Raw genomic sequence first — 27,376 nt, forward strand, 5'->3', positions numbered from 1 at the left:
AAATGAAATCAAAGCCACAGTATGTTATCACTTCTTTCAATAGCAAATTCAAGCAGTGAGTGCTAATTTAGGTGCAGTAAGCAAGAAGGAGATGTCCGCATGCTTGTTCACGCAGTATATATAAAATGAAATTCTTTTTTAAAAAAACTAATAGAGAACAAGCAAAAAGCAAGGTCAAAGTGACCTAGTGAAGACTGTGCACACTCAGTGAACAATAGCAATTGGAAAAGAAGACTGGTTCATGAGATGGTTGGTAGACTGAAATGCCCTAGTTGGAGGAAATGTTTGTTGGCTGTTAAGAATTGTGGGAGTTGAAGTCCAAAACACATGGAGGGCCGAAGTTTGCCCATGTCTGATCTGGAATCTTGAATAGGAACACTCCTTTGTAGATGGAAAATAGGTGGCAACATTTTGTTGCACATTGTAATTTGCCCAGTGGTCAGTCCACTCCTTTTGTTAGGTAAAAAAAAAAAAAAGAATAACAAATATTTAAAAATGCTGTAAATCCTCATAATTTTTGGTACACATTCTGGAACCTTTTAAAGGAAAAATGTTCATTACACTCTGGGAAGCCCTAACAGAAACTGAACACAGCTTTTAACATTATTTTGTTCTCTACTCATAACCAATATGAGTATGTTATAATACAAGACAAGACTTAGGGGGATAGAAAAAGTCAGAATCTAGCACAGAAACCTAACATGCCCTGTAGGGGAGAATATGCTTATTTAGTGGAATCTTGAATAAGCATGAGTAGCTTTTGGAACATCTGGGAAAATTTAAGCTGCTTCATGCTATCCATACAAAATATTTCCTTTTTTTTTTTTGCTAAGCCTTTTAAAGGCTTTTGTTTCTGTCACCAAAAGGCAGCACATGGATTTTGTAGCAGCACACAGCAGATTTTATTTATTTATTTATTTCCAGCATTTATACCCCGCCCTTCTCACTCAGGGCGGCTTACAACAGTTGGCAGCTTTTAATGCCAAGAACATAATAATAAAACAAAAACAGTACATATCATCAATTAAAACTATAAAAATACATCATTAAAATACATTATAACAATTAAAACATATGCAAATTAGATCCATTTGTCTAAAAGCCTCATGCTTCAGCCTTCAATCGGACCATGTTGACGTTATCGTATTACTCATTAAAAGCTTGTGCACACAGCCATGTTTTCACAGCCTTTCTGAAACCCAGAAGAGTTGGGGCTTGTCGGATATTTGTGGGGAGGGTGTTCCACAGCCAGGGAGCCACCACCCAGAAGGCCCTGTCCCTCGTTCCCACCAGCCGCACCTGCAAGGCAGGTGGGACTGAGAGCAGGGCCTCTCCAGATGATCTTAGGAATCTAGCTGGCTCATATGAGGAGATACGTTCGGATAAATAAATTGGGCCAAAACCATTTAGAGCTTTATAGCTCAAGACCAGCACTTTGAATTGGGCTCAATAGCATATCGGCAGCCAATGGAGCTGGCTTAGCAGGGGGATGATATGCTCCCTGTATGCTGCCCCAGTTATTAATCTGGCTGCTGCCCGTTGTACTAGTTGGAGCTTCCGGGCCGTCTTCAAAGGCAACCCCACGTAGAGCATGTTGCAGTAATCCAAACGGAATGTAACCAGAGTGTGGACCACTGTGGCCAAGTCAGACCTCCCAAGAAACAGGCGCAGCTGGTGCACAAGTTTGAGTTGTGTGAATGCTCCCCTGGACACCGCCAAGACCTGGGGCTCCAGGCTCAGTGATGAGTCCAGGAGAACACCCAGACTGCGAACCTGTGTCTTCAGGGGGAATGCGACCCCGTCTTACACAGGCTGTAACACTATTCCCTGTTCAGCCTTACGACTGACCAGGAGGACCTCTGTCTTGTCTGGATTCGATTTCAATTTGTTCGCCCTCATCCAGTCCGACACAGCGGCCAGAAACTGGTTCAGGACCTGAACAGCCTCCTTAGTGACAGGTGGGAAGGAGTGACAGAGCTGGACATCATCTGCCTACAGATGACACCTCACCCCGAAACTCCGGATGATCTCTCCCAATGGCTTCATGTCAATGGTTGTGTGGTCGAGCAGGTGTCCCCCAATGATACCATCTGGGAACGACCCTCCAGGAAGGACCGGAGCCACTGCAGAACAGTACCTCCGAGCCCCATCCCGGCAAGGCGCCCCAGAAGGATACCGTGATTGACGGTATCAAAGGCCACTGAGAGGTCCAGCAGAACCAGCAGGGACACACTCCCCCTGTCCAGTTCCCAGCATAGATCATCGACTAAGGCAACCAAGGCTGTCTTGGTACCATGCCCGGCCTGAAACCAGACTGCGCTGGATCTAGAAAATCAGTGTCAACCAAGAATGCCTGGAGTTGTGCGGCCGCCACACGTTCCACGATCTTGCCCAAAAAGGGGAGATTGGAAATAGGCCGAAAGTTCTCCAGTTGAGTGGGGTCCAGTGATGGCTTCTTCAACAGCGGTTTGATCACAGCCAATTTGAGGCTCGCTGGAAAAATGCCTTCCCGAAGGGAGGCATTCACCACCACCTTCCCCCACTCGGCCAACCCCCCCCCCCCTGGCTTCTCTCACTAGCCAGGATGGGCAGGGGTCTAGGATGCATGTGGTAGCCCTCACCTCTTCAAGCACCTTGTCTACATCCTCAGGCTGAACCAATTGAAAAGAATCCATCAAAATGGGACAAGCAGGTGCTCATGTTGCATCCTCAAAAGCTGCCGTTAATATGGTGTTAAAGCCGGAGCAGATCAAAACAACTTTGTCCGCAAAGAACCGAGCAAATGCTTCACAGCGGGCTGCCAAGTTGTCAGGGAACCTGTCTTGGGAGACAGGATATAACAAACCTCTGACAACTCAGAACAGCTCCGCTGGACGGTTCTTTGCAGACGCAATATTGGCTGCAAAGAAAGAATTCTTTGCAGCGTCTATTGCCGCGGCGTATGTCCTAAGATAGGAACATAGCCGTGTTTGGTTTGACTCGCTCGGCTCTGAATGCCACACGCACTCTAGTTCCCTCTTCTTTCGCTTCATCGCTGCCAGCTCCTCAGTGAACCAAGGAAATGGTTTAGCTCGGGTACTCGAGAGGGGACGTTCCGGAGCGATCGTGTCTATTGCCCTAGTCGCCTCCTTGTTCCAGAGGGTGACCAGAACATCGACAGAATCACCAGCCAAGGTGGCGGGAAACTCCCCAAGAGCCATCAGGAATCCATCCGGATCCATAAGCCTCCTGGGGCAGACTATTTTAGTAGGTCCTCCATCCCTGCGGAGGTTGGGGGGTGCAGTAAGTCTAAACCTGATCAGGTGATGGTCGGTCCATGGCAAAGGAGCAACGGTGAGCTCCTCCACACCACCACCTTCCTCCCATCCCTGGCAGAAAACCAAGTCAAGTGTCTGCCCTGCTCTGTGGGTAGGGCCAGATACTAGTTGGGACAGCCCCATGGTTGCCATGGCGACCATGAAGTCCTGAGCTGCACCGGAGGGAGTGGTCTCGGCATGGACATTGAAGTCCCCCAGCACAATGAGCTGTTGGGACTCCAACGCCAGGCCCGAGACCACCCCAGCTAGCTCAGGCAGGGAGACTGTAGTGCAGCGGGGTGGTCGGTACACTAGCAGAATCCCTAAACTGTCCCGGCCCCCTACCCTCAGATGAGCACATTCAAACAAGGTTGACTGCAGGATGGGGCACCTGTTCAGGGGGATGGACTCCTTATAGACCACTGCAACCCCTCCTCCCCTTCCTCCAGATCTTGGTTGGTGCTACACAGTATAACCTGGTGGACAAAGCTGGGTAAGGTTAGCTCCCCCAGCCTCGTCCAACCAGGTCTCTGTTATACACATCAGGTCTGCCCGCTCATCCAGGATAAGATCTTGGATGATTGCTGCTTTTCCGTTGACAGACCTGGCGTTCAACAGCACCACCCTCAAACTGGAGGGACTGCCAACCTGGGCACCCAAATTTACTATATCAGGAGGCCATTTTAAATCTACAAGCATTCTCCTTCTTTCCCTAGGCCGAATTGGTTTATGCCTCCCTTTCCTGTATCTCCCCCTCCCTTGAATTACTTCAATGCCCCCCCCCCCGCCATTGGTTGACCACCCCACCCCCTCCTTACATGGTCTGTTATTGTGGTAACACTAGCTATTAGCCTAAGCACTGATCTAACTTTTACTGTTACCTGCTCTCTCCCCTTTAAAGATAAGGTTAGTTCTCTCCTTCCTCCTCTCCTCCACTATATATAGTGTGTGCTGGAACTCCCTCCCTTCTCGCCTTAAAGGTTTTAAAGTGACGCGTGTTAAAAGGGGGGAGCTAATTCATCCTTGGGGTAAACAGGGATTTCATTGGGGTCAGAGGTAGTAATAGGTTTATAGTCAAAGTGCAGAAGAATATTAATTATACCACAATGTCTATAAGTGCTCAAGTGCATCGGCATAGTCCATTAACACCCTTCCCTTCCCGCCCTCCCACCAGCCCCAACCCTTAACTAAAGCCCTCAACTGATGGTGCAGTCCTAATCACAATAAATGTCGATTGCAGCAGCAACAATAATAATGATTTAAAGTGCTGCAACAGTGACGATATAATAGCAGCAGGCCAGGTCCAGTAGCGGTAGCAATAGGATATTAATGTCCACCCATCCAGCCAGCAAGCAAAGGAGGCGTCTCTCTCACAGCCGCTAATCCCACTCAGCCAGCTCGGGTAGTCTTCCGCGACCTAACCCCCGCAGCAGCAGCTGGCAGCAGCAATTGACACAGCCGGGTGGCGTCTTCCCTAGCACTTGCCGTAAAACACGCCCTCGCCACCTCGCTGCCAACACTGCCGGCAAACACGCTGCCCTGAGGGGCCTCAGCACTGCTGGAGCATTTTCCACCAGCCTCACGAACCTCCAATCAAACCTCTAATCGGAGCCGCTCGGCTCTCGGCACAACAGGGCAACAGGAACAGAAACCAGTTGACTCAGAGCGATGGCTTGACTCAGAGCGATGGTTTCCAGCCAGTCACCACATGAGGCATCAACAAATGGAATTCTAATTGGCAGCCAGGTATATTGAATAGAATAGCGTAGTTCTTAGTTTGCTAATCCAGTCTGGTCTTAAGTATTTCATTAGAGTTCCTTAATAGCAGGCAAAGCTCTTCCTCCTCTCCTCCTCTCCTTCCACGCTAGGCTCCCTTTCTCCTTTTCTCTTACTTCTCTCACTCTCATTAGGAAAACCAGTTAAGAACCAACCCCTGCAGGCAACCTTCGTCACCCTGGGTTCCAGTCCTAGCTTTTTCTTCAGAGAGGTGATGATAACAGATGTACTTTCTTACTTACTTACTTACTTAGGCGATCCCTCGTAGTTTGAGGATGATTGTCTTCCATCTTGGGGGGGTGTCCGTAGATGGCTGAAGAGACCTATTCTTGATCTGCATGTTCTCCTGCAGTGAGGACATCGGTTTCCAGGTGGAAGGCAGTCCCGATCAGGGTTGGCTTGATGCTCCTTCCTCTTGGCACGCTTCTCCCTTAAGCCCTCCATTCATGCCTCTTCAAACTCCGCTGCACTACTGGTCACAGCTGACCTCCAATTAGAGCGCTCAAGGGCCAGGGCTTCCCAGTTCTCAGTGTCTATGCCACAGTTTTTAAGGTTGGCTTTAAGCCCATCTTTAAATCTCTTTTCCTGCCCACCAACATTACGTTTCCCGTTCCTGAGTTTGGAGTAGAGCAACTGCTTTGGGAGATGGTGATCGGGCATTCGGACAACGTGGCCAGTCCAGTGAAATTGATGGCGTAGGAGCATCGCTTCAATGCTGGTGGTCTTTGCTTCTTCCAGCATGCTGACATTTGTCCGTTTGTCTTCCCAAGAGATTTGTAGGATTTTTCTGAGGCAACACTGATGGAAACGCTCCAGGAGTTTGGTGTGATGTCTGTAGACCGTCCACATTTTGCAGGCGTAGAGCAGGGTTGGGAGGACAATGGCTTTATAAACAAGCACCTTGGTATCTCTACGGATGTCCCGGTCATCAAACACTCTCTGCTTCATTCTGGAAAAGGCTGTGCTCGCAGAGCTCAGGCGGTGTTGTATTTCAGTGTCAATGTTGACTTTTGTGGAGAGGTGGCTACCAAGGTAGCGGAAATGGTCGACATTTTCTAATGTTACACCATTAAGCTGTATTCCTGGCATTGCAGAGGGATTAGCTGGTGCCTGTTGGAAGAGCACTTTGGTTTTCTCAATGTTCAATGAGAGGCCAAGCGAAGGTGTTTAGAGTGGCTTGTAGGTCTTCTTCTGAGTGCGCACAGACTACGTTGTCATCGGCATATTGGAGTTCTATAACAGATGTTGTGGTGACCTTGGTTTTGGCTCTCAGTCTGCTGAGGTTAAATAGCTTGCCATCTGTTGGACAGAAGATTTCCACACGGGTGGGAAGCTTCCCATCAACAAGGTGAAGTATCATAGCGATGAAGATGGAAAATAAGGTAGGGGCAATAACACATCCCTACTTGACACCTGATTCCACCTTAAATGGGTCACTACAGATGTAGTAAGGCAGTAAAAAGGTAATAAAAGGCAGTAAAAGTTGTTTTTACAAGGGAGCCACATGGAGCCTGCAAACAGACCTACCTACCTCAGTGCCATCATAGATCAACAGCCCACACAGTGGGCCTGTAAAATTAGAAATAGTTCTTTGGCTTTTGAAGCGGTCGAGCAAAATTCTTATTCAAGTATTTTTAATTTTTTAAAACGTTTTATACAGTAATCAACAATTTTGTTCCCTTACAAATAAATGCAGGAAATCCTGTGTTAGGGTGATGGAAGTGTTGCACTCTAGAAAATGTGTTTCTCTCTGTCCATGTGTGTTGGTGTGTGTTTCCAAAATAGCAAATTAAAAGAAGTGTGTCATCCTTTTCAACTTACTGATGAGCAAACAGAGCTGCTTCATGTTTCTAGGCCTGTAGACATTTGGAAACATGTCTGTAAGTCCTAACTTATCCATCTTGTTGGAATGTGTTTAGCACATGTTTAGGAGATGCAGCATCTTCTCACTTTTGGACCTTTAACTGCAGAGAATATGATGTAACAGCAAGCATATGTATAGCAGATGTGGTTTCTCTGTGAATAAAACAGTTTTGTCTCTAGCTTAACAAAATTAAGGAAAAGGAGCATGCACTTCCCTGTTTTCAAGAGGAACTGATCTCTCTTCTTAACACTTTCCAAAGCCAGGGCGGCCAAATATAGCTGAAGCAAAATCCTGCAGCTTTTATCTTGTAAATGTAAAGGTTTCCCCTGACGTTAAGTCCAGTCATGTCTGACTCTGGGGGTTGGTGCTCAAGTCCATTTCTAAGCCAAAGAGCGAGCATTGTCCGTAGACACCTCCAAGGTCATGTGGCCGGCATGACTGCATGGAGCGCCGTTATCTTCCCGCCGGAGCGGTACCTATTGAGATCAATAAGTAAATACTCACATTGGCATGTTTTTGAACTGCTAGGTTGGCAGGAGCTGGAGCCAACAGCAGCTGCTCACGCCGCTCCCGGGGTTTGAACCTGGGACCTTTCGGTCTCCAGCTCAGTGCTTTAACGCACTTCTCCAACGGGGCTTTTATCTACTTCCATGGAAAATAGAGAAGGAAGCCAATTCATGGTTGGTGTGAGGTTTAGGAAGCCGTTGGAAAAGCACCCATCCCAGTAGGTCAGTTTAGTTAACTACTTGAGTATCCCATTGCCTTTGATTGTTTGTTTTCTGGGGTACTTTGGAGCATTATGAGAAAAGTAGTACAACCATTTCATCAGATAGACATTGCCCATACTACAATCAGGCAAGATCATGTAAATCAAAACCAAATCTTTCTAGACATTGCAGAAATGAATTTATTTTCATTCAACCTCCAGAAATGTTAATTATATCCCTTTTCAATCCATCAGGTGTGAGATAATGAGCTGAACTATGACCAAGTGAGAGCTTTGTGTACACGGGAAAACATTATTCTATCTAAGTGCCCTTTCAGGCAGGCCCTATATCCCAGGATCTGATCCCAGGTTTTCTGTTTTAAACTGGATTATATGAGTCTACACTGCCAAATAATCTGGGATAAACAGAAAACCTGGGATCAGGGCTCACCTGGCTCCATCACTGCAGATGCATACGGATTTTAAAAGGCCTCTTTGTGAATGTTTTCCTGGTTTCTTTTTTAATAAACCTTTCCTTATTTTTCATTACATTCTCTAGCATATTGTGGCTGTTGTTTGTTGTTGTTGTTGTTGTGTGCCTTCATATGGCTTCTGACCTATGGCAACCCCAAGGCAAAATTGTCACGGGATTCTTGGCAAGATTTGTTCAGAAGAGGTTTGTCATGGTCAGAGCCGGGCATCAAACATATGAGGGCACAGTCGAGACTGCTTTTTCTGTTGATTTGTTGTAAACATAATGTTTTGGTGCTTAATTTGTAAAATCTTAATGTAATTTGATATTTAATAATCCCTCCTTATTATCCAACATTTTCACTTATCCAAAGCTTTTATTTCAGTGATTGGTTGGGAGGGGGGCGCCAAAATTCTGTTCGCCTACACTTAAAAAATACCTAGGGCCAGCTCTGGTCATGGTGTATGTCTACCTCTGTTCTTAAATCAGGGATGGAGAACCATTGGTTTTCTAAATGTTTTCCACATTTATTCCCTGTTTCCCAGTTAGTATGGAAAATAGTAGTTTAGAACATCTGGAAGGACAAAAGTTCTGAATCCTTTGTCTTCTTGATGCAGTGCTTTGGGGGTGCCTATCCAAGGCTACAAGATGTGATTCAGCTAAATCTTGTGGTTCTCAGTCTTTACACCTCCACATGCTTTTCATTTCAACTTCCTGAAGCTTCAACATCGTGGCAAATGGTAATAGATTCAGAGAATGGTCCAAATCAGAGGTCCTCAAACTTTTTAAGTAGAGGGACGGTCCAAGGTCCATCAGAGTTTTGGGGGGGCAGACTATAGTTTGAAAAAAATACGAACAAACTCATATGCACGCTACACATGTCTTATATGTGGTGCAAAACAAACAAACAAACTAAACAATGAAAGAACAATACAATATTTAAAAATAAGAACAATTTTAACCAACATAAACCTACCAGGATTTCAATGGTAAGTGTGGGTCTGCTTCTTGCTGATGAGATAGTCAAGTTAATTAGGATTGTTGTTGTTGTTGTTGTATGCCTTCAAGTCATTTCAGACTTTGGGCAAGCCTAAGTCTAAAACTGAGGGCGGGGGGCAGACCTTGGAGGGCCGCATCCGGCCCTCAGACCTTACTTTGGGGACCCTTGGTCCAAATCATCTGAAGCCATCAGAACCATTACTCTTTTTGTCCAACCCTCACCACCACCATGCAACACATCATATAGTTCTTGAGTAAAAAGGAAATCAGATCCTGTATCATGTTTCTAACCTAAATTTTGATTATGTACTCCTGTTTTTCCTTTGCCTAATATTTTAATCCAATTACTTTGCAGGCAAATACAGAAAAGCCTTCCTTAAATAAATCAGAACAAGCAGGTCGAAGTGCTCTTCTGTCAGATATTACCAAAGGAAAACGACTTAAGAAAGCTGTTACCAATGATAGAAGTGCCCCAGTCATTGATAGTAAGTGTATTTATGTATCATTTCACAGGTCATCAAAACCATATTCAGTTGAAGAATCCTTATTTAACCAAGTTGTGAAGTGTATGATTTTGCTATATTTATGAATAGAAAGCTGGGATTCAATAACTTCTTTGGTTAGGTGAGTGGTCATGTTAGTGAGGTGGGGGATATAATTTAGATCATGGTGGGGAACTTATTTCCTTCTTGATGCTAATAAATTATTATTATTATTATTATTATTATTATTATTATTATTATTCTACATTTATCTCACAAATGAGATACAAAGTGTGAAAGGTGCAGGTCTAATGGGCTATGAGCCCTGTGGGGACAGGCCCATGGGTAGTTCCAGGACTGCCCGAAGGCCTGTCTACACACCCATCTTGTACCTTTTGGGCTCCTGGAGTCCAAAGATGCAAGATGGTGCCCACCCCCTTTCCAAAACCGCCCACAAAACCCTTAAAAATAAAAATAAAACTTTCCAGGCAGCATTAGGTTTCTCTTCAGCCTGATGGAACATACCAATGACATGCGGAGATGGGGGGCCCCCAAATCGCTCCTGGCTTCCTTGTCTTCTTGTGTGTCATTGATATGTTCCATCAGGCCTGATGAGAGGTCTAATGACTCCTGGTAAGTTTTATTTTTATTTTAAGAGTTTTGTGGTGAGGGGGGACGGGGAATTGGAAAGGAGGTGGATACCATCTTGCATCTTTGGACTCCAGGAGCCCAAAAGGTGCAAAATGGGTGTGTGGACAGGCCCTCGGGCAGTCCTGGAACCACCCATGGGCCTGTCCCCACAGGGCCCATAACCCACTAGACCCGCACCTTTTACAAAGGCGCTGGTCTAATGGACTATCAAATTAATTCAGGATAAAGCAGGGTTTTCCTGCTTTATCTCAAATTAATTTTCTTTTACTGGAGGCATCGGTTGGGCGTCTCCAGTAAAAGTGCGAGAGGGCCCAGGATATGTGCCCTGTCTGGATAAGCCCTTACACTTCTTGAAAGGTTATAAGGATCTTTCACTCTGTCCTGCTAGGTTCAACTGTTTGTCTCTTGAAAGGCCATGAATTCTATTTAAGATCTGTAGAAATAGGTTGCAATTTTTTTGTGATTTAAGAAGTTAATACTTTTTCCCTCCCTCTTTCTGCAGAACCAAAAGGATTGGGTGGAGGTGGTGGCTTCACCAGTAGTGGTGGCGGCGGCGGTGGTGGTGGAGGCAGCAGCGGCAGCAGCAGCAGCAGCAGCAGCAATAGTTATAGTGGAGGTGGGCCTCCTGGCTTAGGAGGTCTTTTCCAAGCAGGGATGCCAAAACTTAGATCAACGAACAGGGATAATGGTAAGGAAGATGTGGTATGTTTTGTCAAGGATGTATTCTGTGACCCGAGTATTGCATCCAGCAGAGCCAGCCCTAGGTATTTTTCAAGTGTAGGCGGACAGAATTTTGGTGCCCCCCTCCAAACCAATCACTGGAAAATAAAAGTGTTGGATAAGCGAAAATGTTGGATAATAAGGAGGGATTAAGGAAAAGCCTATTAAACATCAAATTACAAGATTTTACAAATTAAGCACCAAAACATCATGATTTACAACAAATCAACAGAAAAAGCAGTTCAATACATGGTAATGTTATGTAGGAATTACCATATTTATAAATTTAGCACCAAACATTGAACAGAGATATAGGGCAATGTGGACTTAGATAACCCAGATAGTCCCCGGTATTAAAAAAAAAAACTCTAAAATCAGGACAATAAATAAAGAACAACACTCTGAAAACAGGAGAAATCCAGACAGTAAACAATCAGGGACAGATAACACCTCCCAAAAAAAGGTTCTCCCAGGCAAGAAGAAGCCAGGCCTTGAAGCCACAGGGCCATTAAATGCTAATCAAGGTGATTAATTAGAGTTCTTTCTCCCACCCTGGACCTTCTACAGATATATAAACCCCACTAACCTCACAATCTCTGAAGGCCCAGCGCGGGCACCGGGAGCCCCAAACACCTTCCTGGTGAGACCTTCCTGGTGAGGCCTCGCCAGGAAGACCTCACCAGGAAGGCGTTCAGTGGTTTGGGGAGCAGAGAAGCGGTGCTTCTCTGCTCCCCAAAGTCCCGAGCTCCTTGGCGAGAATGAAGGCGTTCGCAGCTTCTCTGCTCCTCAAACCGCCGAATGCCTGGAAGGCCTCGCCAGGAAGCCTCGCCAGGAAGGCGTTCAGCAGCTTCTTTACTCTGCAAAGTCCCGAACGTCTTCCTGGTGCCGCTTCTCTGCTCCCCAAAGCGGCAACATTGGCTCCTTCCTTGCGGAGGGAGGTGCAGCGGCGGAGGCAGGCCGCAGAAGACAGGAGTTGCCTTGATGGCGCCCCCAACAAGATGGCGCCACAGGCAAATGCCTAGTTGGCCTGGTGGTTGAACCGCCTCTGGCATCGAGCATCCTCAACAAGCTTATATGATTAAAAGTTCAAGCAAATGTGCCAGTCCTCCTGCTTTCTCAACTCTTATTGCCAAGAAACAGGGCTGCTGACTGATTAAACAACAATTTTGGGAGAGAGCTGTGTGAACGAGGAGTTTCATGAAATCAGCTATCTGGGAACACACTTAAAATCAGAGAGGGCAAGTTGTGCTTCCCACTTCTAGATGGTGCTGGGTTTTAATGCTCATCAGCCTCTACATTGATTTGACTGGGACTTATAAAAGTCCAACAATATCGGGAGGGCCATAGGTTGTCCACTTCTGAATTGCATTTACACTTAAGTCATTACACACCCAGATCAGGTAGTCTTTGTTGTTGTTTCTGTGTGCATTTTGGTAATTCCCAATTTAGGGTAATCTTGAAGAAATCCTTTCATGGTTTTCTTCTTAGCAAGATTTGTTCAGAGAGGGGTTTTCCTTTGTTTTCATCTGAGGCTAAGAGAATGTGACGCCCTCAAAGTCATCCAGTGGGTTTCCATGGCCAAATGGGAATATGAATCCTGGTCTCTGGGGTCTAGTTCTCAAATCCCTATAGCTCAACTCTCACCCTGTCTGATTACCATCCTTCCTACCCCATTCACTAGGGAATGGTATGACCAGTATCATAACTATAGAAGTTTAAGATGCCATCATTTCCTTATCCATGGATTTGATATCCACGATTTCACTTATAATAATAAAACTTTATCTCCTTGAGGGAACTAAGTTACTATCCTACTCCAAAAGGAATCCCCCCAGAAGTGTTTGTAGGTCTCTTTAGGTCATCCAACGTGATTCTATGATATGCTTCTGGCCCAAGTATAGACAAAATGTAGGGTTTGCTATTATCAACAGTTTCAAGTGTCAGTGGAAAGGCCTGGAATGTATCCTCCACTGATGTGAAAGTTGTACTGTGTATTTCATCAGCCAAATTCAATAGTCATTTGTAAGATGCAGCAGACATCCATTAAGACAAGATTTCATGGAAGATCTCCTCATCGCTGCAGTTAATATTTTATCTTTTTTATAAAAACCATTTCTTGATCAAAAGCCCTTTGAAGTTTTTTTTTTTGCCTTCAAGTATAGATTACTTTAGATGAAATTGTTTTATCGTGTTTCTATCTTATTTAAAGATGCAGAATTTCCAGTAAGTGTAAAGCCTGGGGGGGGGGGGGGGGCAGAAATTTTTTGACACACACACACCCCTCGAAAATGTGATATTTGCATCCTTTGCAGACTGAAGGTCACTTTGTTGTTTTAGGAGCATTAAGTGTGTTATGCACAAATGTAGGGATATAAAGTCATTGTGTTTGGCATGGTAAAAGAACAATTTATTCAGCTAGGAATTATAAATTGAATTACCTTTTACAAATATGTATATTTTTATTAGGGAAAATCAAAGTCCTTAAAATTTGGTTTTGTCAGTTTATGAAGAACAATTGCCAAAATCCCAATAAAATCTAAAGAAACCCTCAACTTTAGTGAAACAAGAAAAATACTTTATATATTCTAGTGTCAAGCACACATAAAGCACTAATTTCCATAAAAGTGCTGTTCAAAGGTAACCAAGACCAGGAATTGCAATGATCACATCCTGTTCATTTTCTTATATTAAAATGTTCTTGTTACAACTTGCTGTAAACATTTTATTCATTGCTCTTTATCAAGTTTTTTCCCCAATTTTCCAAGGAGTGGGATCTTTAGAAATATACTGGATTTTTAAAGCAATATGTCCCTTACCACTTAAGCTGTTGTGGAGCTTAGATGTATTTATGAACCAGAGAATCTTCCTCAATCCTGGGCCCTCCAGATGTGCTGAACTAGTTCCCAGCATCCTGATCCAGTAGTGTCATTAGCCTCACTAGCTGGGAATGTTTTGATTTGTGCTCCAATGCATCTGAAGGCTGTGGAATAATTGCATTTTGGGCTAAAGAGTCAGAGGCAGGACAGCTTTGTACATTCTTTACTGGAAACATCTTTTGCAAGGCCTTGAATACAGTGGCGTTTGTGAAATACACGCAGTGATCTTTCAGCCTGTGTTGATATAACACAGTCTTTAAGAGCTGGCATTATCTGTTGTGTCACAGGCTATTTATGGATCTCCTCTTAATCCCACAGCACTTAACACACTAGAGTTTCTCTGGTAGGCTGCCTCTTCTGCAGAAAATCCAGTAACAGACAGCACATACATTTGTCCCTCTCTCAAATCTGATTTTTTGCAAGACTAACAGTCATATAGAGAATCTACAACAGAAGATTCAGTGCTCGCTAAAATCAAGATAAAAAGAGAACTAGCATGAAGAAAATGGAGCTTCCTTCTCCTACACCCTTGAAAATTCTTGCTAAAAATCCTCTTGGTTTTCTAAAGGAGATCTGTTGTTTCTTGAATTTTTTTAATGCAAATATTCATAGTGAGATAAATGTTTGTGCATTTTTATATAATTCCCAATATTTGATCAATATTCTTCCATCACCCCTATATAACCAATTTCTTTGCTTTCTCAGATTCTGTGGGAAGCAGGGCTTCAGTGTTCCCACCAGGAGGATGGGCGACATCTGCCAAGCCCTTTTCAGCCCCTGGTGTCATAGGCCGGTTTCCAGGCCCTTCTCCTAGCCAAAGAACTCCAGCTATGGAACCACAAAGAAGCCGAATGCCTCCCCCAAGACCCGACGCTGGATCCAGACCTGACACTGGTGCCCCTCCTGTGCCAAATACTCCATGGCCCATCCCATCAAGTCTGCACAATCGAGGAGCTCCTCTTCTGCCAGGAACAAGCAGACAAGCCAGCTTGGGTCTTACACCCCCGCCATTCCCAGGAAACAGATTTGGAGGATCCATGCGACAAACATCACCAGGCAGCCCTTCTTCTTCTCCTTCCTCAAATAGGCCTCCTCTTCCTCCAGCACCAGCCAGACCAATAGATGAGAAGCCACCTCCACCACCACCTCCTGCAGGAAACAGACCTCCTTTAAGCAGAGAACCTTCCCTGCCCCCTCCTCCACCTCAGAACAACAAGCCTCCAGTGCCTTCAACACCTCGGCCATCATTCGGATCTCCAGTTCGTCCTCCTCCTCTTCCCAATAGGCCAGGCCCACCTCCAGTTCCACCCATGTTTGGAGGAAATGATGAAATGCCACGGCTCCCTCAAAGAAACATATCACTTGCATCTCCTGCTCCACCAACTTTGACCAGCTCTGGTCGGTCTGGACCTCTTCCACCCCCACCAAATGAAAGGCCACCACCACCTGTGAGAGATCCTCCCAGTAGATCAGGTAAGGCTTCTCTGCATTCCTTTTGCAAAAATCCCAATTTACCCAATAGCATGAGATGTTGCATGGGAAACATAGGTATATAAATGAATGTTCTGAAGACAAGTCCCTTTACAACTTGGGTTCAGGGTACTTGAAGGATCCTGTCTCCCTTTCTGAGCCCATTCGAGCTCTAAGATTGACTGGAGAGGCCTTTTCAGTCTCATTTTGTGGAAATACAGAAGAGGACCTTCTTGGTGTTTGTTTGCATCTCCGTCCCTAGAGAGGCTAGCATGGCTCCACCTTTGCTCTCCATCCATTCCTTCCAGCAAGTCTCCTTCCATCCCATAAAGAAACATGACTGAGATTTGGTTGTGTGCAATACTATTTTAAGGTATCCTGATTTTGATGTTTGATGTTTTGTTTCATGTCTGCTATAACAAGTTGCGTTTTTCATTTAATTTTAGTTGTTAAGTCATAATTTTTTATATGTTGGGTTGTCAATTTTCATTATTATGGGTGCATTGTTATTATGTTCAGGCATTGAATTTTTGCCTTTTATGTTTGGAATCTGCCTTGAGTTTCTCCGAGGAGATAGGGCAAAATATAAATAAAGTTGTATTATTATTTATTATTATTAGATCTACTTTTGAACAAGTAGATAGTACATTGACACAAGTTAGTTGACAGCTGACAGTGTGTATTTGACACTTTTGGGGGTTGTTCTTTCAAAAGCAGCCAAAAAATTCCCTTCACCAATAGAATGTGTCATAGAAAGTCCTCTTCATTAACTATGCTGGAAAAGGCTGATAGAAATGTTGTTGTTTTTTAAAAGCATGTGGCAAGCCAGTTATTATCCACCCATTATTTAAATGGATGCTAGTGTAGTAAGCATCGTGCCAAGGGATCATTCACTTACAGAGAATTAAATTAGTGCTGATACAAACTTAGGAATTATTTGGGGGAGGAGACCAATCTCAAATGGAGCATGATATAAAACCTTTTTTTACCTGTAAGAAATTCCAGAAAGAAATAAAGAGGTGACATGGAGAGGTAGCAAATGGTTTTAAATGGGTCACATATTCTGATCTCTCAGTATATTAAGTTCTTGGGTCTTTGTTTATTTATAAATAAATAAATCTGAAAATATTATTTTCAGATTTATTTATTTATTTATTATGTCAGAAGCGAACTGAGGGTACAGTTATAATGTGCTTAAAAACACAAACAAATTTAGAAACTTGGCATTATACTAGATTTCCTTTGACCAGAAGCTGGTCCTTTGAAAGTGTCTCAGATGTCGCTGTAAGAAGGTCCTCCATTGTGCAGGGCTCAGGCTGCATTGTAGTAAGAGGTCTGTGGTTTGCTCTTCTTCACACTCACCTGTTGTGGACTCCACTTTGTAGCCCCATTTCTTAAGGTTGGCTCTGCATCTCGTGGTGCAAGAGCAGAGTCTGTTCAGTGCCTTCCAAGTCGCCCAGTCTTCTGTGTGCCCAGGAGGGAGTCTCTCATCTGGTCTCAGCCACTGATTGAGGTTTCGGGTTTTAGCCTGCCACTTTTGGACCTTGCTTACTGAGGTGTTCCTGTGAGTTTCTCTGTAGATCTTAGAAAACTATTTCTTTATATAAGGTGTTGGCATGCTGGCTGATATCCAAACAGAGGGTGGGCCAGAGATGTCACTGCCTTGGTCCTTTCATTATTGGCTGCTACTTCCCAACAGATATCAGGTGGTTCAATTCCAGCTAAACAGTATAGTTTTCCAGATAAGAAAATCCAACAGGAAATTTCAGATTGGTGAGTGCTGTACTGCAAGTATAGTAACCTTGCTTGCCTCTTTATTTTCTTGTGTTTAGGATCCTTTCCTCCCCCACCGCCACCAATAAACAGAAATGGCTGCACTTTGCGGGCATTGCCAGCAACTCCACAGCTTCCTTCCAGAGGAGGATTTGAGAAACATAGAGGTGGATCAGTGCCGCCGCTTCCCCCCGACCGGCCAGGCTCTGGAGCCCCGCCGCCGCCGCCACCACCACCCTCATCAGCAATGCGGAATGGCTTCCAGGATTCTTCCTGTGAGGGTGAGTGGAAGCTGTTTTCTTGAGAAATTGAAAACCTGGAGTACGAGAAATTGGGATTGTATGTTTCCAAGCTCCATGCTTTCAATAAATTGTCTTCAAGAGAAAGTGGTCCCTACACAGGGGCAGAAAGGCAAATATTTTGGCCTCCACCTATTTTGATCTACAGCTCTGTCTGACCAATCTGATATAAACAATGGAAAGAGACTATTGCCCATAAAATCCAGAGTATCAAAAGTTTCCCACTCGGGAGAACACAGAAAGTTATCCATACATGCAGGACTTGCAAATCCCACTTTATAATAATCATCCAATAACACTGAATAGAGAGTAGAACTGAAGGGCAACAAACTTAAAATAAGGAACAATTAGTTTGGAGTGATTTTTTAAAAGTGGGGTTGTAAAACTGCTCAGTCTTTTAGAACTATTCTATTCTGTTTTAGGCCCCTTCTACACTGCCATATAATCCAGATTATCAGAGCAGATAATCCACATCATCTACTTTGAACTGGACTATATGAGTCTACACTGCCATATAATCCCGTTCAAAGCCGATAATCTGGATTTTATAGGACAGTGTAGAAGGGCCCTTGGAGCTCCTGATGGTGCAGCAGGTTAAACTGCTGAGCTGCTGAACTTGCTCACCGAAAGGTCAGCAGTTCAAATCCAGGGAGCGGAGTGAGCTCCTGCTGTTAGCCCTAGCTTCTGCCAATTTAGCAGTTCAAAAACATACAAATGTGAGTACATCAGTAGGTACAACTCCAGCGGGAAGGTAATAGCGCTCCATGAAGTCATGCCAGCCACAGGACCTTGGAGGTGTCTACAGACAATGCCAGCTTTTTGGCTTAGAAATGGAGATGAGCACCAACCCTCAAAGTCAGACATGACTAGACTTAATGTCAGGGGAAAACCTTTACCTTTACCTAGAAAGGGCCTTATAGATTCTCTTTTGCAATTTCAGAAAGTCAGTGTTAGAATTGCCTTCCTGAGCTGAGCTAGTTCTTAAAATGTTCTAAGCCCACAATATCAAAAATGAAGAAAAATATTTTTTTCAGAATCACAGACTATTTATTTTTGGAATTATATTTTACATATCAGTTACCTTCAGTTTGCTAGGCACAGGCAGATATTTCAAGAGAAGCTGTCTGTGCACTTGGAGTTAATTACATTATGATAGATGGACTGAGGCTACAAGGATGATGATGCTCCAGCATTACAGACTGATACTAATTTTTGTTCACTTCCAGTCACAGTACCTGATGAAAAACTTTATTGTGGGATCAGTGAGGAGGAGATGGTGTTTCTTTCTGCACAACACGCAACTATGTTAGCATAAAAAGCACAAACTGTTCTGATTCAAGCAAGTTGTGTTCTCTGATGGAAGAAATTAAGAGTAACATACTAAAAAAGAGAAAATTATAGCTGTAACTCATGTTTACTGAAAAATAATTCCAGTGTGTTCAAGATAATTCCAGTGTGTTCTATCTGTAATAAAGATTTCTGGAGGTTAAGAGAATATTGTTCTTCTTGTGTTATCTAGATGAGTGGGAAAGCCGCTTTTCCTTCCATCCTCTGTCTGACTTGCCACCTCCAGAGCCATATGTGCCCATAAATAAAAGCTACCCCAGCAAACTGGGAAGGAATGATAATAGAAGTAAGTACTATCTCATTTGTGTTTGGTGAATGATTACTGCAACAAAAATACATGAAGTTCTTTGATCATGTAGAAGCTGGCAGTGGCTGCTAAACAATGAACCTAAAATGTAGGACCGGGCTGTGGCGCAGGCTGGTGAGCAGCCTGCTGCAATAAATCACTCTGACCATGAGGTCATGAGTTCGAGGCCAGCCCGTGGCGGGGTGAGCACCCGTCAATTAAAAAATAAAAAATAGCCCCTGCTCATTGCTGACCTAGCAACCTGAAAGATAGTTGTATCTATCAAGTAGGAAATAAGGTACCACTTATAAAGTGGGGAGGCAAATTTAACTAATTTACGATGTTGGAATGAGGAAGTGCCGTCACAGTGGATGATGAAGCAGCTGCTCCCCCCTGCGGCCAGAATCGAACATCCCCCTGGGGAAGGTTAAATTGCCTCTGTGTCTGTCTCTGTCTCGGTTCTATGTGTATATGGGCATTGAATGTTTGCCCTATATGTATATAATATGATCCGCCCTGAGTCCCCTTCAGAGTGAGAAGGGCGGAATATAAATACTGTAAATAATAATAATAAATAAGACAAGAGAAGGATGGCCATGGACCCTGCTGAAATGGCTTTAGATTCAGCATCAGGTAACTGGGCACAGATGAGCAACTGCATAGGGAGCAGGGGCTGTTTTTCTAGTGAACTGCACCAGTGCATTTTAGTGCACCTGAAGTTTTCTTTTTCTGTGTCAGAAGCGATTTGAGAAACTGCAAGTCGCTTCTGGTGTGAGAGAATTGGCCGTCTGCAAAGACATTGCCAAGGTTGTTTGATGTTTTACCATCCTGTGCGAGGCTTCTCTCATGTCCCTACATGGGGAGCTAGAGCTGACAGATGGGAGCTCACCCCGTTCCCCAGATTTGAACCACCAACCTTTCGCTCAGCAGTCCTACCAGCACAACTGCACCACCCATTGCACCACTGGGGGGCTCCACCTGAATCTATGCAGTGTCATTTTGACTGCCATTTTATCTGATTTGTGGGGGTGGGGTGAGATAGCAGAAACAAGCCACACATTTTCAAGTGCTTTTGGTAGCTTTGGGGCAGTCTGGTGCCAATAAATTGTTTAATAATTGTTTAATAATCACCCTCTCAATTCATTTTCTCATTTTTGTTGCCCCCTTTGGGTGGGTGGTTGGGTGGATAAATAGATAATAGGTAGATACCAATTACATGTAGGGTTTTACTTTAGGATTCATAAGAGAACATAATAACTCTTAAAATTATTTTTTAAATGAAAAAAAATAGAAACTACTAGGTATTACAGCAGCATAGTAAAATTGCCTTATTTCTCACAGTTTTAAAATAAACGGTTCAGGACCTGCTTATCTCCGTGACCGCCTCCTCCCCTATGAACCCACGTGGGCCTTGAGATCTTCTGGGGAGGCCCTCCTCTCACTCCCACCCCCGTCTCAGGCACGGTTGGTGGAGACGAGAGGGCCTTCTCGGTGGTGGCCCCTCGGCTCTGGAATTCCCTCCCCAGGGAGATCAGGCTGGCACCCTCACTGTCCATCTTTAGAAAGGACCTTAAAACATGGTTATTTCGATGTGCATTCAAATAAATAGTCCCGGTTAGTTATTAATGGTCACAACTACTGCACTTTATCACACCCCACTCTTATTGATTGAACTCTGTAATGAGATCCTTAATTCCCTTTTGTAGAGTCTGCTGAATTTTATCTTACAGTTTGTATATTTTGTTCAGACTCTAATGTTCTAATGTTTTATGTTGATATTTTATGCTGGTTTGTATGATTATACTATTTTACCTGTTTTACATTGGCTTAATTATGCTGTATTTTATTGTATTTTGGCACTGGGCTTGTCCCCATGTGAGCCGCCCCAAGTCCCCTCTGGGGAGATGGGAGCGGGATATAAAAATGAAGTTATTATTATTATTATTATTATTAGACTCTGTAGCACACTCATTACAAAAATATCAAAGGGAGTGAGTGGGCATTTCCCCCCTGTTCCTACCTGGTAGACCACACCAACACATATCAACATGCCCAAAGTAATGTAAGCTCATGTGCATGTATTTTGTTCAAGATGTTAAATTATCTGAGGAAGGAAAAATACTGTAGGCAGAATATTGTTTTAATGTTTAAAGCTACAGAAAAGGAAAACAGTGTAATTTGGGTTAAGCTTGCAGAATATCAATGTTGTAGTTTAATAATAACAACATATAATAATTACACTTTATTTATATTCCGCCCTATCTCCCCAAGGAGACTCAGGGCGTATCACAGTACACATACACGGCAAACATTCAATGCCATTTGAACAGACAGGACAGAATAGAACAGCATTAAATGCCATTATCAGACATACCACATATACACAGACAGTAGAGGCTATTTAACATTCTCCAGCTTCCAGCTTCATGAGGGTATGCTCGATTCCGGCTACAGGGGGAGCTGCCGCTTCATCATCCACTGTGACGTTGAATCCTTTTTGATGGTAGTATTTTCTCATGTTCTTCGCACACCGCCGTCAGTTTTATGGTGTCATAAATTAAGTTAAATTGGACTTCCTCTCCTCCATCCCAGTGGTCTTTTTTTCCCCTCTTTCTTTGCGGATTCATGTTATTTGAGTGATTATATTCCTTCTGCTTATGTGATTGTTTTAGTCAATTGTTATGTTTTGTTTTCGTTTCTAATTCTTATAGCGTTTTATAGTGTTTGCTGATTTTATATTGGAAACCGCCCTGAGTCCCTTTTGGGAGAGAGGGCGGTATACAAATAAACTTTTACTTACTTACTTACTTACTTACTTCCGGATGAATGCCATGGAGGCAGGACAGACGTCCTGAGAGCTCTCAGGACGCCGCCACCAAAACAACTGAGTAGAGCCTATAGGCTCCCTCTATTAGGCAGAATTTTTAGCCTAATAGACAGCTAAACCCCCCGAGCCCCGAGTCGAAGGTCCAAGAGCCCACCACCCCTCAAGGGCGGCGGGCCACAGGCCATGGCAAAAAGGAGCTCACTGGGTAAGTGGGTTGCTAAGGTTTGAGCCAGAATCCTCTGGATGACTGCCAACCCATCCACTTTCAAATTCAACCAGAAGATTGAATCCACTGTAAAGTGAGTAAAATTGAGAAGGATTCTTACTTTGATATACTTGGGATTAGAACAGAAGACTTGTGCTTGGATTGAAACAAGGGGAGAAAGGGACTTGACGCAAAAGAGGAGTTTAGAAGACCCGAGGTCCCTTGGCTTGGGAAGAGGGGGCTAGACCTTGAATGATTGAGGCAAATTTGAATTTACAATTAAAGGGAAAAACAAAAACAAAAATAAAGAAGAGGTGGGAGAATCCAGGCAGCAGCGACATTTTGAAGAGAACTGACCTTGACGAAGATTTGTTTAGTCTACAGCCCTCCTTCTTTAAACAAAGTGGAAGAAGGCAGGAAACGGAAGAGTGAGATGAGAAAATTAAGACGATAGAGACAGGAAGAAGAGAGAAAGAAGGCAAGAGAGAGCCGGCCCATAGAGCAATAAATACAGAAAACAGCAAAAGGAAGGCTCGAGACTGCCTCTGACAATAGAGCTATACTAAACTTGGATACAGACAAAGTAACAACAGAAAGCAAGAGGTGCAGTAAACATTGGGAAAGTAGAAGCCAGCAAGATAAGGACCAGGAGCAAGGAGTAGAGGTAAGAATGACGGATAAGAAGTGGAGGAGGTAGAGACGAACAGCAGACGAGGGAGAGACATAAAGAAGAGAAGTGATGGACGAGAGACAGATGAGGGACAAGTGGCGAGAGACCAAAGGATAAAGGCGAGCAGCGAGGGTGTAGAGGGAGAGGGACGGGCAGAAGGGAGCAGTGGATGAGAGAGAAGAATCGAGATCAAGAGGTGAGGTGAGGGAGCAGCTGACAAGTGACAAGCGGCGAGGGCGAAGTGGACGAGTGTGGAGAAGTGGCGGAAGATGAGCAGAAGGGAGCAGCAGATGAGGGAGAAGAACCGGCAGATGAGTGGCAGGCGACAAGGGAGCAGCGACCGAGAGAAGAGCGGCGAGGGAGCTGCGGATTAGTGACAAGCAGCGAGGGAGAAGTGGACGAGTGAACTAGTGATTGATAGTGAGGGATAGAAGAGTGGATCAAGCAAGCTAAAGGAGTAGATTTAAAGGATTATAATGGAGAAAAAGAACATAGAAAGATAAGGATATATAGTGGAAGAGAAGAACAATTTAAACCATCATCTGACATTACTGGAACAAAGAATTAAAATTAAAAAAAGAGAGAAGGAAATACAATTATATAAAATATATAAAGTATAAAGGTAGTGGCGAGGTATTTGATTAATTGGAGATTTATAACGATATCAATTTACAAGCTAGATTAGTTGATAATTAGAAGATACAGTAAATCATGGATTAACGTTTTGACTAACTCATTAATTAATTTATTAGAGAATTAATTTTTGAATAAATTAACTATTTACATAAAATACATACTTATCCATTTATCAAATTATCAATTTTTCAAGGGGAATATACAACACACAATAGAAAAATGGCAACCTCTAAAATAAGACCAGAGAAGGAGGAGGCTAAGACATCATCGAGAAGACACTCTCTCCCTGATAATTTATTTATTATTTATTTATTTACAGTATTTATATTCCGCCCTTCTCACCCCGAAGGGGACTCAGGGCGGATCACATTATACACACATAGGGCAAACATTCAATGCCCATAAACACATCAAACAGAGACTGAGACAGACAGACGCAGAGGCAATTTAACCTTCTTCTGAGGGGATGTTCGATTCTGGCTACAGGGGGGAGCAGCTGCTTCATCATCCACTCTGACGGCACTTCCTCATTCCAGGTCATAAATTAGTTAAACTTGCCTCCCCACTTTATAAGTGGTACCTTATTTCCTACTTGATAGATGCAACTATCTTTCGGGTTGCTAGGTCAGCAACGAGCAGGGGCTATTTTTTATTTTTTAATTGACGGGTGCTCACCCTGCCACGGGCTGGCCTCGAACTCATGACCTCATGGTCAGAGTGATTTATTGCAGCTGCTCAACAGCCTGCGCCACAGCCCGGCCCCTAATTTAAGCTTGAAAGGTATTATGAAGGAATTAATGAGGATATCAGATAGCCAAAATACATTACAGGAGCAGATGTTAAATATGAAGAAGAAGATTTCACAAGAATTTAGTAATATGAAAACAAACTTTGATCAGGTTCAACAAGAGATAAAACAAGATAAACAAAAATTAGAGGAGTCACAGGATGTCCTACAAGGAAGAATGAATGAGCTAGAGACCATAAGTTCTAGATTAGAAGCGAGACAAGAAAGGCTAGAACAAAAAGAGTCAGAATTTCAACTTAGGTTTAGAAATATACATGAAGAAGCCAAGGAAAATATCAGAGAAATCATCAAAACCCTCCAGAGTCTTGGAGAATGGCTTCGATAATAATGATAAATAAAGAAAAACAAGACCCCAAAGACGTTAAGAACTACAGGCCAATTTCCTTGCTTAATATGGATTACATTTTTTTACGAATATTTTGGCTGAGAGATTAAAGTCTTTTCTGAATGAGTGGATTAAGGAGGAGCAAGCAGGCTTCTTACCTAAACGTCAGATTAAGGACAATGTGAGAACTATTTTAAATGTATTAGAGTTTTATGGGGAAAAAAACCATCAAGAAGAACTAGCCCTATTGAGTTTGGATGCAGAAAAGGCATTTGACAATCTAAATTGGGACATCTTAAAATTATTGCTGAAAGAAGTAGATATTGGATACCAATTTTCGAATGCCATAGAAGCGATATACGGAAGACAAGAAGCGAAGATAATAATAAATGGGCAAGAATCATCAAAAATAGAAATAAGTAAAGGAACTAGACAGGGATGCCCCCTCTCTCCATTACTTTTCATCATGAGACTAGAAATCCTGCTCAATGAAATTAGAGAGGACCCAAATCTGAAAGGCTTAAAAATAAAGAAAGAGGAATTCAAACTTAGGGCCTTTTCTGAAGATGTTATATGTATTATTAATAATCCATTGGATAACATAGTGAAATGGATTAACAAAATCAAAAAGTACGGGGAGGTTTCAGGTCTGAAATTAAATAAAAAGAAAATGATGATACTCACAAAAAACATTTCACAAAAGACAAAAGCAAGAATTATCAAAGATAACAGAAATGCAGGTGGTAGATAAAATAAGATATTTAGGTCTTGACATCACCGCCAAGAATTCTCAATTGATGAAGAATAATTATGAATAGATATGGAAGGATATCAGAAAGGACTTAGACAATTGGAAACACTTGAAATTATCTCTCTTGGGTGGAATATCCACTATTAAAATGAATGTACAGTAGAGTCTCACTTATCCAACATAAATGGGCCAGCAGAATGTTGGATAAGCGAATATGTTGGATAATAAGGAGGGATTAAGAAAAAGCCTATTAAAATCATATTAGGTTATGATTTTACAAATTAAGCACCAAAACATGTTATACAACAAATTTGACAGAAAAGGTAGTTCAATAGGCAGCAATGCTATGTAGTAATTACTGTATTTACGAATTTAGCACCAAAATATCATGATGTACTGAAAACATTGACTACAAAAATGCATTGCATAATCCAGAATGTTGGATAAGCGAGTGTTGGATAAGTGGGACTCTACTGTATTGCCAAAATTGCTATATTTATTTCAATCCCTACCAATTATCAGAAATGTAAAAAATTTTAACAATTGGAACAAAGACTTATCTAAATATATATGGCAGGGCAAGAAACCTAGAATAAAACGGCTACATTTAATAGACGAAAAGAAAAGGGCTTACCTAATTTAAGATTACACTATGAAGCCTCAGGCCTCATTTGGATAAAAGATTGGGCAACACTAAAAAACCGGAAAACATTGACCCTGGAAGGCCTCGATTTAAGAAGAGGCTGGCATGCCTACATTTGGTATAATAAGACAAAGATAGAAAGAAATTTTTCTAACCTCATAAAAATATGGGACCGGTACAAGTCAAGATTTTATAGTTATACCCCGATTTGGGTATCTTCTCTGGAAGCTTTCCAAAGAAGAGAACTTGGCTGGCAATTATGGCCCACTTACGAAGACTTACTAACAAAACAAAAAGGGCAGATAGAACTAAAAGAGGAACAAGAGATTAAAACTAATTTTCCTAATTGCTCATGGTTTCAACACAGACAAATAATAGAAGCATTCAGAAAAGATAAAGAAATAAGCTTTGCAGAGAAAACGGGATTCTGGGACAATATTATGAGGACAGAAAATAAGCTAATTTCTAAAGTATAGAGACAATTACTAGAGTGGTCAACGGAAAAGGAACAAATAAAGGACTGTCTGATCAAATGGGCCCAGAATATTGGCCACCAAATTGATCTGAAACAGTGGGAAAAGACCTGGAACCAAAGACTTAAATATACCTATAACTTTGTGGCTACTGCAGCTAGAATAGTTTATGCCAGGATCTGAAGACAAACAGAAATACCAAAAAAAGAAGTCTGGTTACACAAAGTGCTAGAGATTATGAATATGGACCGACTTACTTATTGGTTAACGCCCAACCACGGCTTACCCAAGAAAGAAACTAACTGGGACCTTGTAAAAGATTATCTGAAACAGATGAAGATAGACCTCATTTGTTGAAAGTATGCAATCTCAAGGAATAGAAGAAGACAGAGGGGAAGCAGAATTGAAACAAGAATATATGGACTGGATTTAAACTACAGAACTATCAAAGTAAGAAGGAAGTCAAAAAACCTTTTTTAAAAAAAATCTTTCTTTTCTTTTTTTCTTTTCTTTTTTTTCTTTTCTTTTTTCTTTTTTTTTAGAATTCACTATTGTTAGATAGAATCTCCTTTTTATATATATATATACATGCATATATATATATTTTCTTTTTTCCCTTTTTTCTCTCTCTCAGCCTCTCTTTTCCCTTGTATTCCTACTTTCTATACAACCAAAATGTTCACTCTTTTGTTGTAAACTTATTTTATTTTATAAGATTAAAAGTCCAATAAATATAAAATAATAATAATAAATTAAGTTAAATTAGCCTCTCCATATTAAGCGTTACCTAGAATCCTCTACTTACAGACACAGCTGTTTTCAAACTGCTTAAGTGGAGAGCAAGTTAGGCTATTAACAGTTGGGAGCTTAACCCCAACCTGGGCTTAGAATCAACAGCCTCTCAGTCAGTGGTGATTTATTGCTGCTGGCTCCTAACCAGCTGTGCCACAGCTCGGTTTAACTTACATTTTCATTGTAATTAAGTTCTAAGCAAAAGGTATTCCCATTCCCCTCAAAATAT

The 27,376-nt window shown here is 42.6% G+C and overlaps 1 protein-coding gene across 8 annotated transcripts in view; it reads left to right on the forward strand.

The window, feature by feature from the left end:
• Positions 1 to 27,376, forward strand: part of wipf1 (WAS/WASL interacting protein family member 1) — a 119,140-nt gene that overhangs the window by 83,050 nt on the left and 8,714 nt on the right. For 7 of the 8 annotated variants that reach the window (XM_008119225.3, XM_016996848.2, XM_062969159.1 and 4 more), the window contains 5 exons: positions 9,469 to 9,598; positions 10,749 to 10,934; positions 14,548 to 15,315; positions 17,145 to 17,366; positions 18,904 to 19,017. In XM_008119225.3, the coding sequence (XP_008117432.2) occupies positions 9,469 to 9,598; positions 10,749 to 10,934; positions 14,548 to 15,315; positions 17,145 to 17,366; positions 18,904 to 19,017 (1,420 nt within the window). Of the gene's footprint in view, positions 1 to 9,468; positions 9,599 to 10,748; positions 10,935 to 13,297; positions 14,454 to 14,547; positions 15,316 to 17,144; positions 17,367 to 18,903; positions 19,018 to 27,376 lie in introns of those variants that run through there. The other variant, XM_062969160.1, reaches the window with a different exon arrangement.

This window comes from Anolis carolinensis, chromosome 1, assembly GCF_035594765.1.
Source record: "Anolis carolinensis isolate JA03-04 chromosome 1, rAnoCar3.1.pri, whole genome shotgun sequence".
NCBI lineage: Eukaryota > Metazoa > Chordata > Lepidosauria > Squamata > Dactyloidae > Anolis > Anolis carolinensis.